General features: G+C 40.3%; 1 protein-coding gene across 2 annotated transcripts in view; it reads right to left on the reverse strand.

The window, feature by feature from the left end:
- Positions 1-1,580: 1,580 nt before the first annotated feature.
- The window catches only part of LOC103473501 (netrin receptor UNC5D-like), a 230,104-nt gene continuing 219,497 nt past the window's right edge, over positions 1,581-12,187 (reverse strand). For both annotated transcript variants that reach the window (XM_081614107.1, XM_081614106.1), the window contains exons 17-18: positions 11,085-11,263; positions 1,581-8,260 (exon numbers count right to left, since the gene is read on the reverse strand). In XM_081614107.1, coding sequence (XP_081470233.1) covers positions 8,068-8,260; positions 11,085-11,263 — 372 coding nt within the window. In that variant the 3' untranslated portion in view covers positions 1,581-8,067. The remainder of the gene's footprint in view (positions 8,261-11,084; positions 11,264-12,187) is intronic.

The raw sequence follows: 12,187 nt of genomic DNA on the forward strand, positions 1-12,187 counted from the left end.
TTCCTACTGATAATTAAGAAGAGTAAAACACAGTTTTGATGTGCCAGTTTTTGTCGGAATATAAATACGAATAGAAATGTTACATATGAATGAAATAAATTGGTACCCGGTGGACACTGTCTTGTTATTTTTTGAAGAAGTTGCCCGTCAATTCCTGGAAGAAACAAACATTCCCGGCTGAATGAAAATAACTTCAAATCTAAATCTGTCAGGCGTATAAATAATTCAGGCTTTAGGCCAAGAGTGAGCGAGACACTGGCTCTCTGATCCACCTCACCAGGATTTACTGCAAGGACACCGGGATGCCGTTCAGATTAGGTAAGTGCAGCAGAAAGGTGTCCAAGAGAGGCAGGATGATCACGAACCGAAGGGAAGGAACCGGCTTTCATTAGAGCAATGGAGGCCAGCCTCCAGACAAGACGATGCAGAAACGCTCCAGAAAAAGTCCTACGCATAGTAGCTGGTTATAAAGTACAAGAGGGAAAAGGAAAGCTTGTATTAACCGCCATAAAGCATATGGCTGGAGTGGTGTAGAGGAGGCTATGTTTTATTGATGATGAAAGTGGAGAAACTGTGTGGAGACCAGAGCGCCACTGAGCTGCAAAGTCCCACATCAAAAGTGAATGGACTGGAAAACAGTTCCGGAGTTAGGTTACTATTTTATTACACTTTAAAGTCAGGAAAGTCCCCTGTGAACTCATTAGGCGCTGATATCGGCTAAATGTTCATTAAGGAACGCAGCAGGACTCGCTCCCAACCGGACTCGTTCTCCCCACACTGTGACTAACTGCAGCAGTGCATTGTGGGATGTATAGTATAATGATTTGAGTGCTACACAACCTACAGATGGTATATTAGTAATAGAAGCTTGGAGCTCAACATGTCTGATCTGAGCTATAGCCAGCATCGTTTTATTGATTATTAAAAGAGGTACAGATGGAGCGCGTTGGTCACTTATTGTGCTTTTGATGATTAATTAAATGATGTTTTTGTAAGTAAAATGTAATGTTTTGTAATTGTATTATTTTTCTGGTGTATTTAGAGCCACTAAAAAATAAATAAACAAATCAAAATCTAGTCTTAAAATTTAAATCAACCAAATATATTTGGGAAAGGCTTTCAGTGTGGATAAAGTGCAAGTTTACAGATTCTATAACAAGGAAGAAAGAGTTGTGATTATTGTGCCAACAACATAGTTAATATACACATAGGAATGTTTACTTATGTCAATTTTGAGATTAAACAGAATTAAACAGAATCCCGACTGAGTCAAAATTTTGAGATTAAAGTCAGAATCCTGAGCAATAAGTCAAAACCTATTTTTCTTCTTTTAGTGGCCCTAATCTTCATCCATTTCTATGTATGATTTAACAGAAATATTGAGATTATACTTAGATTTGACAGATTCTGTGCAAATTATCCCTGTTTTTCAGTTAATTCTCATGAATTCCAATCGGGGGAAAAAAGCCCGTTCGGAATATTTCCAACTTATTTACCATGGGAACGCTGAGGAAGGTGTGCATCGCTAGCAGTGACGCTGTCAAGAGGATCTGAGGTAATCAACGAAGGGGAAAAAAAACGCACTTTCACTGCATATTTATTTCAACACAATACAATATATACAGCATCAAAATGAAACGTTTCCAAAAGGAACAAAAGTAAAAACAACAAAAGCAAAAGAGAGAAAACGTCACCACTGATTAGCAGTATGGCTATCACTCTTTTCCCGACGTTGACATTCATATGGCACTTAACTCAAACGTTCAGCACAGGATCTGTATTAAAATGTTTCAAATCAAACACACACAACTGCAATTAAGTATCAGTTTAACACTTCAAATCATAAATAGTAAAGATTCATTTTTCATCTCATATATTAAACATATTTAAAAGGCAGTAGTAGAAACAACAAAATATCTCTCTTCCGGCGACACCTTTGCCGACGTTAACCGTCTTTAAGCCATTTTCTATGTTCCCTTCCTGAAAAAGCGACGCGGATCTCACCATCGGCAGGCTGTGAAAAAAAAACCCAAAACAATAAAACACACCGTTTCACACTCTGAAGCTGAAATAGTAGCGGTACCAAGATAGGCTGGATTCTCGAAAGACACGGAAACACATCTCCTCAAATTTACACACACGACCTTTCCTCCGTGCGCGCGCACAGATACACACTCCGACTCTTTGAGTTTCAGGCGGACAGCGACAAGATGGCCGCTTTGTCGGCGGTCGCCGTAAGTTCCTGGCATCGGAGATAACAGGTTTAAATGCTTCTAGGTTTGTTTTTTTTTTCTGTCAGGAAACACCTCTGCACCAGCTATAAGGTGAACACTGTGCATGGCAATACGCAACGCAGCTTTGCATATAACATCCTAGGTGATATGGAGTAGTAAGAAACCAAAAAAACAACAAAAAAAACAAACAAACATTCTGGTCAGGCCTTTCTGGTTACTCTAAACCCACACAAAGAAGAGGCACGATTCGTACACAGGTAACTATAAAGCTAGAAGTTTCCTTTCATATTCTTTATACAGATGGAGGCAGAAAAAGGGGATTGTTAAAAAACCCATAATCAACAAAACAAAGATTTAAATTGGGAACAGGAACATGTTTTCATTGTGGGGTTTGGCAGCGGAGTATATTGTCCGAGCTTTAAGCCAAAAGTCACAAAGGCTTTAAAATAAAACCCAAACGGCCAAAGTAATTATTACCTCCAGCGGTGTGTGTCCACAGGATGTTTGAGCTGTGGAATGAGTCAGAAGGTTGTTGCTGTTTTGTCATAGATCTGCATAGCAAGGCCAGGCTCCTTCCCTGATTAGAAGTCGTCACATAAGCCGAGGAATGTAGAGTCGTCCTGATCCGTCTGCCCAGAAAATGACAAGAACCGGACTAATGCTTTCCACTTTAATGCGGTAAAATTGATCTTTTTTTTTTTTAACGCAGGTGTTCAGTCGGTATTGGTGTAACTCGAAGGCACCCCCCCTTCCTCACTGGTCAATATTTCCATCCCCATCTCGCAGTGCCGTCTCTAAATGAAACCAGCGGTTTGGTAGCTCAGCTGCCTACTTTAGTTTTTTTTTTTTTCATCCTCGATCTTCAGGGAGAAAAAAAGAAAAGAAAAACAATCCCTTCTTTCAGATATTGTTCTCATTTCTGTTCCGGTCTTCATTAGCTGTTGATGTTTTCCTCTAATGTAGCGGAGGACCGCTGCCAAAGCAGCTGCTTCACTGCTCACTTCAAGGAAAGCAAGGAAAAATTTGGGGCGGGCTTTTCACGGATTTATTAATCAGTTTTAAAGTCTCCTCTGGTTTCGATGCCCTCTCTCTCTTTTGGCCGGGATTTGTTTTGTCTTTACTCACTAAGTAGCTGCCCCAAAGAAATATTTGTACGGAGCTCCAATCTAATCTAATTTCTTGAAAGCCGTTTCTAGAGCTCAGCTTGATCCAGAAGCGTAAATAAGTATGATGGTTTGCACAATGATGTAAAGTTGCCAGAAATGGTTTGGCAGGAGTTTCAGGACATATTCTGTGCCTCAGCAGAAATTTGTGAAAAAAAAAAAAAAAAAGACAGCAAATTATTGGAATGTCTGGGGCAAAATATCAGGAAACTAAAGATGTAAAGGAATTCAGATTCTTGCTGTAAGAAACCATGTTAATAGCATTTGTGGGATTTGCCAAAGCAAACCTTTGCTAAAGGTCAACCTTGGGACTCGTTCACCTACAGGTGGTAATAAGTCAATAGTTTTTGCTAAATCTTCCTGGAATATAGCTGCTCCTACTGTAACAGAGTTATGAACATTAAATTGATTGCTGTTTTGTTCTCTCTTCTAATGTTTTTTAAAAGCCAGTATTATGCATTATTCCAGGCACATACTACAATTTTACAGCAGAACCAAGTAACTATGTTACCTTCAGTTGTTATAAAAACACTTTAAGTATCAAATATGACAAAGGAAATTCAAGTTTGTAGTTTAATACTTTAAAATTGGGTCTCTGTCTCTTTAATAAACTCCTACTCTTTTTGAAACAGGAAGTCAACACAACATCACTCCTATATTAACCCTTTAGCAACATTTTTACCAGTGTTTCACTGAGTTCCACCAGGTGTTTGCTAATTGCTGCTTGCTAGTCTGAAGGAGCTGAGTCTGCTCTGTGAGGCAGAGGCTCAGAAGCTGCAGCCCAGAGGAGGAGCTTCGTCCTTCAAGGCGGAGCTAGATCCAATCAAGCTTTTTTCATAGCTCAATGGTTGCCATGGGAGATTAAATAATTTCTCAACCATGCATAAAAGAGTCAAGGCAACACTCCAGGAATTTTTTTGATGAAGAAATAACATTACAACATGACGTAAAGCTAAAAAAAAATCATTATTACGTAGCACTGTCCCTTTAAATGGAACTCGATTTTCACTAAGAGCCCAAAAGCAGCTCATCAATCAAATAGTGAATTTGAATTCAGACTTATGTTTGTCTGATTAGGATATTTTTTCCCTCTATTTTTAGACCTTTTTTTTTCAGATGAGGAAAGAAATTAAGATTCTTTTCACTGGCCGTTTGAGGGCAAGAGCTTCCTATGCCACAAAAATCAGGACACACTTAGAGCAGCTAGGTGAAATACATAGAACATAGAAAAACAGTAAAGTACGAACATAAAGGAACGAAAATGACTTCTCCACATGGGGAGATACTGTTTGGTTTGGAATACTTTTAATCTATTAAAATATATCTATGTATAATGGAGCAATCCAGACTGTAAAAACATTGAAAACATTTTCTTAAGCACTAACCTCTAACCTCAAGGTATTTTCTTGGGATTTTATATTTAGTTATGCACTAAAATATCAATAAACCAGCATGAAAGTATTGGTTGTAACCTAACATTAGAATTAAAAAAAAGGTTATGGGTTATAAATTCTTTTCAAGGCACTGTACGTCATAAACTTCAGCAGAAAATAAAACTGTTGAGCTTTAAGATCCACTTGAGTCCAATTAGAGATACACTCTACATGTTTCAACAGATGAGCTGAATTCCAGGTGAAATCTTTATATATTTATAGTGATATATAGAGGAGATTATGAAAACTAAAGCCATGAGCTCGTTTTTCTGTGGTGTTGTACAGAGTGCATTAGACTGCAGGCCCGCACCGTTTCCATCACGCAGTCCTGACTGAACCCCCGTCTCAGCAGTTGCTGAATGAAATGCACACTCGTGTGGTTGAATATCTCAAGTTATTTCCATAAATGCACAAATCAGCAAGAAGTTCCTGCCGCCGAGCCAGAAGAACCACATCAATCTGCATTCTTCCTTTACCTCTGTGACTGCAAACCGTGACAAATTCAGACCAGGAATTCGTCCTGTTCGCAACCCCACATTCAAACGCAAGGAGAGCTCTCAGGAAATCCTCTGAAGAGTCTTTCTTTAGTCTTTTGAGATCAGTCAGATTATTGGTTGCTGGTTTCCAGGTTTCCAACCTTATCACCAGAACAAATCCCAAGATAAACAAGTGAGTAAGCTAGTAGCTACCTGAGAGTTTTAGCTCTTTCTCAAAAGCTGCGAGTGGAAAAGGATTGACCTCGTTGAGGGATTTAAGAGTTTTTAAAAACCGCTTTTCCACTTGTCTAGTTATTCAAGTCAACTTTAGTGAGGACAATTTTCTCCACAATTACTGACTCTCCAGAACCCATTGTGTCATTTCTGGTGAAGATGGGTAAAAAAAAAAAAAGCCTGAAAGCAAATACACCTTTCATAGCAGTGGCAAAATCTTAAATTAAATTTAGAAAAATTCAGCCATTTATTTATTAAAGTAACAAAAAAAATGCATGTAAAGAGAAATCCCCAGTGCCATAATCGCTGATATTCCTAACATTTGCTATGAAATATCTAAAAAATGTTCTGCTTATTTTATGTTATAATATACAGTTTAAGCTGACCACTGTCCCTGGGAACTTTTAATAAGTAATTCATGACTTCATGCTGCCTCCAAGTATAAACACCATGAACCACAAAGGCTGTGTTTTTTTGCCACTGGCTTTTATGTAGGATAATTATCTAGTTTCCACACACAGTAATGAAGAAAAACAAAAACAAAACCCTCCAAAGCTTTTTGTTACGAGAACTGCAGCACAGACTAATCTCCTGGGATCTCCGTAGCAACTACTGGACACATTAAATAGAAAAACATTTCTGTCCTACCATCACAAACATAAACATGTGCTTACTAAAGTGTGGCGAGCTTTTCTGCTTTATATAATCATCAACATGGGGCACGGTGGAGGATCTGTAATGCTTTGGGTGAACCAGGTGGATTCTGGGTAGAAACTGACTGAACATTCGGTCATTCTAAAGGATAATAATTATATGATAATTATGAAACAAGAACTGGCATCGTAGCTGTCTATAACTTGTTTGTTTTGTGAAAGGGAAAGATAAACTATTATTTCTCCATAGTAAATGCACTCAGATCACATTCTCAACATAAGATTATGGCACTGAAATAAAAGTTGCATTTATTTTAAGGCTTCTTCCACAGCTCCAATCCATCCATCCATTTTCTTGACACCCTTGTCCCTCAGTGGGGTCGGGAGGGTTGCTGGTGCCCATCTCCAGCTAACGTTCCAGGCGAGGGGCGGGGTCACCCTGGACAGGTCACCAGTCTGTCACAGCACCAATAAGTTCTGTATTTAGTTTTTTCACAAATCTAAAACCCAATTCCATATAAAATCATTAAATGGGGGGATGTCAGGGTCTGTTTCATCTTTTATTTGAACACCAGATTCCTTCATCGCGCCGTAATGTGGGCCGCCTGGTCTTCAAGAGGTAAATGAGTTAAGCAGATGGAAAGCGAGTCCCAACACCGAGTTGAACACAAACTCACTTTATTATTAATCTAAGGAGCCTCTGATTGCGGGGACTTATTATTATTTTTTTAAAGCCAAGTCAACAGAAGATTGCTGCTGGTGAGGTTGACGATGATGCAGTGGTAATTGACAAACTCTGGCTGCAGGAGACTCCGCTCTGACCACACATCAAAAATACTAATTTGAACTCAACCTATAGCAGGAGGAGAAGAAGAAGAAGAAGAAGAAAAAGCCCTGGGGATCTTGGAAATACACCCCACTTCACCAGTGGCAGAAACATGAAGGCTGCGTGGGATGGAGTCACATGTCACACGTTAAATTTCCTCCAAATTAACCAGACGCTGATTACTTGAACTCACAGAGAGGGTTGGGCTGGTGTGTGGGTGTGTGTGCGTGCACATGGGTGTGCAGTGGGTTTTTGGGGGGTAAGTGGTTCACCTCTGGCTGCTTTTCCAGATGAGGCACAGATCAACTCGTTCCTCCTCTGCAGCCTCTGCTTTGATATTTTTCTCTATCTGCCGCAGGTTGGAAAATGCTCCTGTATGCTTGTGGCTCATTCTTAAAATTACAGCTATCAGCGTGATTCATCCGTCCATTATCGCCTCAGCAAATGGACGCGTGTCCTTTTAGATACTAATCACCGTCAGTGTCTCTGACTTTATGGAATGGAGAGGGAAAAAAAAAAACTTTATATCTTTCTTCCTGTTTAAATCAAAACTGCAGAGACACTGAATTTACACTGAATAAAATAAGTTTCATTAGAAATCTATAAAATGAATGAGAAAATACTGTAAGGATATATTTTTTTGTTGTTCTGGCCACTTGGATTATTTGATTACGTCTGGTTCTGGAAAGGGTGCGTTGGAAACCGACTCCGTCCCGGTAGAAGGAAACGCTTCACACGTATGTCTTAAATCAGAAACTACGAGCGGCTGGATTGAACTTCGGAGCTTTTTTTTTTTGTGGGCGTTTCTCAATTGAAAGGTGGTTCACCTCGCTGACGACCTTTCCCCAAAACGCATCGGTACCTCTCGTAACACAAACGCTCGATCTGTCCTTGACTTCGTCGTGTCTTGTGTGGACCATTTGGTTTAGCAAAGGTGTTCCTTTAGTAACAGTCTCCTCCTCTCGGCGGGTATGTCGGCACACCCGATCGTCAGCGTTCATGCAGTAAAGGTCTGTCGGGACTCGGACTGCGCCAGAAACCCTTTTCCCTACCCGAGTCTCGTCAGCTCAGAGTCTTTGCTGCAGCTGAGAGCGCCGGCCTCCCGGGGGGACTGGACCTTTCCGATTTCTTCAAGGGCGCTGGCCAGAGAGTCCAGGTCCCCGGGGTCCTGGTGCTGCGCTTCCCACAGGCTCAGAATCACCGACGACGGGCTCTCCTGGCATGCAAAGTAGCCCAGGTTCCTATGGGTCGGAAAAATGGATGCATTTTAAAAAATAAATCAAGGAAATTATGTGATTATAACAAGAAAGAGATTAACAGTCAAATAAATGAGGTGATATGTGGGATTTTTTACTATAAATTGACAGAAATCATGTTTTTTTTCTTGTAGGTGCATCTGAAGGATATGTTAGTGAATATTTATTGTATGTATGAACTGATTTGAGTTAAAATAGAAGTTTCACAAAAAAATTATATAATTAATCACAAGCAGCCAAGAGGCCGACGGTAATCTGGTCATCCGGTAATTCGTAGTCAGGATTAGAAAATCTGTTGAAGCTCGTGGTTGTAATGCGACAAAAACGTGAAAACTTTCAAAAGGCTTAAAGATTTTAGCAAAACGCTGTTTTTGTGCCTTATTTTAGAATTCTCAGTTACAAACATAAAAAGACAATCAGAAATGATTGATGAATCAAATCGACTGATGCAGGTGTGATGCATTCACATCTCAGTGTTCAGTTTGACACCAATTTACTGTGACGACAGTCAAACGCAGACAACTAATTGCTCAAAGTTCAACGTTTTACATCTAAAACCAAATGTAAGGAAACCTTGGCAACACTAACACTTTGACGGGATGTGCATAAGACTGACATGACGCTGTCATAAATACAACATAACATTTGTTATGAACATGAAGGAGTCTTTATGAATGATTACGACTGTTGTCATGAAGTGCCATTGGGTAAATAATGACACCTTTAATGCAAAGTTGCTTTAAAAGTTGCATTGAAAGTGAATTAAAAGTGACAACTTTGCATTAAAGTGTCGTTTTTTTTACTGAAAAATGCAAAGGTGACACTTTTAATTGACTTTTAATGAAACTTTTAAAGCAACTTTGCGTTAAAGGTGTCATTATTTACCGAATGACACTTCAAGATCTCAGTCGTCAACATTAATAGACTCCTTCATGTTCATATAACAGATGTTATGTCGTGTTCATGTCAGTCTTATGCACAGCCCTTCAAATAAAGGTCAACAAAATGTCTACACGTTTCCGTCTCTCGTTTAGTTTCACATCTAATTGATTGGCTTTATAAGAACTTATATCTGAGATGATTTGTAGAGTGCTGATCCTCCTTATCTTTAAATTTTGTTCCCCACAGAGGATTTGTCCGTACTGGAGACATTTTTACTGACGATGTGGTTCGCCTTTTTTGACAAGGTGGTGGCCTTTCAGTTTCAGTTTTATATATTTCTTGTCTCATCTCCATATCGCTTTGTAATATATGCATCACAAGCCAGTCAAAACTCTAAAACGGAACAAGTCTCAGAGGTATTGTGGAATCCATTTTATTTAAAGGAATGCAGAGTGTGCAGCTGCTTGACGTTTTCTCTTCATATTAACACGATAGTTTCATCTAACACATGATTGCTGCACGTCAACAAGTGTTTTCCCTCTGAAATATAAGTAATAAATCAGCCTTTATGCTGCAGCACCTTCAAACAGTATTCACACACTTTGACACACATACACACTTTTACAAATAAAAGGTTTTGGATGTATTTCGTTGGGGTTTTATGGGACAAAATAACACTTAACTGCACAACAGTGACATGGAAGGAAAATAGCACAAGTTTCAAAGTTTTATAGAAATTTAATTTTGTCTATGTTAGTACTTTATGAAACTTATAAACATGAAAAGTTCAGATTTAAGATAAGCACATAACATGTTTTAAAATGTGAAGGACCTTTTTATTAGTTTCCGTTCCCTCATCCAGCAGAAGCTACTTAAACAGACTCACATTTGTTCTTTACCTTCATTACTCTTACAAAATCTCTCCAACAGAGGGCACCGTTTCATCGCAGTGACATTTCATCCTGCTGCCTGTCTCCTATTTTGCTCTCTTTTCCACTTCCTCATCTCCTTATATCATTATGTTCCCACACACTCACAGAAATAATTACAGAAATCAGCTTAAGTAGGTAGAGACATTCTTATGACATGCTTCTCGGCGTGTTTGACTATGTCGTACAAAAAAAAAGCAAACAAACTCTGAAATCCGTTCCCATTTCTCAGCTACAGATGTTTGTTTTCAGACCCGTTTAGGCAAAGCTCCCCTAATTGTGCAGTTGGCGCATAGTTTCCCCAGTTAACTTTTTGTTTTTTTCCCCCTCGTCTCGCGTTCCTCTAGCCGAAGAGAAACAAAGGCAGTCGCGAGCCAACTGCAAAGATCTGAGAGCGGTCATGGCAATAAGCACTTGATTATTGACTTCTCCTCTGAAGCACAAGCAGAGATCAGCGCTTCTCCAAATAAATAAAATCCTCCCACGCCCACACAAACACTGACCTGACACGAGCTCCTGAGTGTTCAGCAGGGGCGGGGGAAGACGAAGCAGGCGTATCTGCTGCTGCTGCTGCTGCTAATGAGAAGCACTAACACGAACACGTTTTATCGCCAGAGTGCTGGGCTGTCAGCAGTCAGAGACCTTTCCTCAGATTTCTGCGAGGCACCACATCCGCTTAGCAGCTACTGTATGTTAAACTGTGCTAAAGTCGACCTCAGCGCCCTGCTACCTGCCCCCGCCCCCCTGCCTTTTCACCTTCTACGTGCATGTTTTAGATCTATAATGAAATCTGCAGAGTGGTGCGCAAGTGAAGGCTGGTAGGCGATGAAAGATGAAGTCTGACACTGGCTTAATTCCTGCCTAAACACGCGATTCAGAAGGAGAGCTGTGTTTGCACCGATGAAGGAGGCATGAGTTACGCTGCGCTTCAAAACAGAAGCTTCATTGGAAGACGAGCCAGTGGAGTCGGCGTGGAACGTGAAGGCTTTCGTTCAGACCTGTCTATGTGAAGCTTCTGAGCCAGCAGCTGCCAGTCCTTCCCGTTGGCGTTGGCCGTGTCAAAGGTGGCGCTGATCCGCTGCCGGATGGACGGGGGGATTTTGAAGGCCTTTGACCCTGTCTGAGAGGTGATGGTGCAGTCGGACTGCGTGAAAAAGGGAACCGCTCCTTTGTCGTTCTGGAAGCGGCAGAGGAGGAAAGAGAGAAGACGGAGGACAAAGAGTCACCGAGACAATGCAGAAAAGCTCATTCAGCGAGCTCTTGAATCAGATCAATCACATCACAATCGATGTATACCGTTTGGTATTTACCCTGTTACAGGTCTGAATGTTCAATTGAATGCTAAGATCATCAACCAAATTTTGATGTCAGACTAAAATCTTCGTTCACACAGCTGGCGATTGCGACTCAAATCCGCTTTCTTTGCCTATTCTTTTGCATACACGCACCTTTCCCACTCCGTTCTGAACATCCCAATTCCAATGTTTTCGTTTCCCCCAAAATTCAATCTGTGCCACTTCCATATATGGTATTAATTTGGCCACTTATCCAACATTTTCCAAAGCATCTGCAGTCTCAACAGTTAAGTCTCATTTTATTTGGCTTTTATCTCACCGATGTGAGACACGCATCATTATTTTGCACAAGAAGAAACCAGACGAGGTAAATGTGGATGTAAACAATGGCTGAAAATTATGATTATGAACTTACGAGAAACGTCTGTGTCACTGAAGCGCATCAGATCACAATCCCACTGCTCTTTGCTCTGACTGCATCCAAACTTCCCTGCAGAAGCTGCAGTCGGCGCTCCACAAAAGACCACCGCTATTTGTGCTTTCTTTTTATTAGCTTCCTTCGGGTTGTCCTGATTTTGTAACAGTTCTGTCAGTTTTCATTGCTGAACAAACTTTAAAATTTCATCCTTTGTTATTTCCGTAACCTGCAGTGTGATGTTTTCTGCGCATGAGGGTTGCTTTGTGGTCGTCAACCACTTCACACATAAGTTTGATCTACATAGTAGCAAGAATGGCCAGGCAAAAAAAAAATAAAAAAATATTTCAGAAATAAAATCTGAATTGAGCATCAAACCCTGCTGTGTGAA

This window comes from Poecilia reticulata, chromosome 12 (assembly GCF_904066995.2).
Source record: "Poecilia reticulata chromosome 12, P_reticulata-male-v2, whole genome shotgun sequence".
Classification (NCBI taxonomy): domain Eukaryota; kingdom Metazoa; phylum Chordata; class Actinopteri; order Cyprinodontiformes; family Poeciliidae; genus Poecilia; species Poecilia reticulata.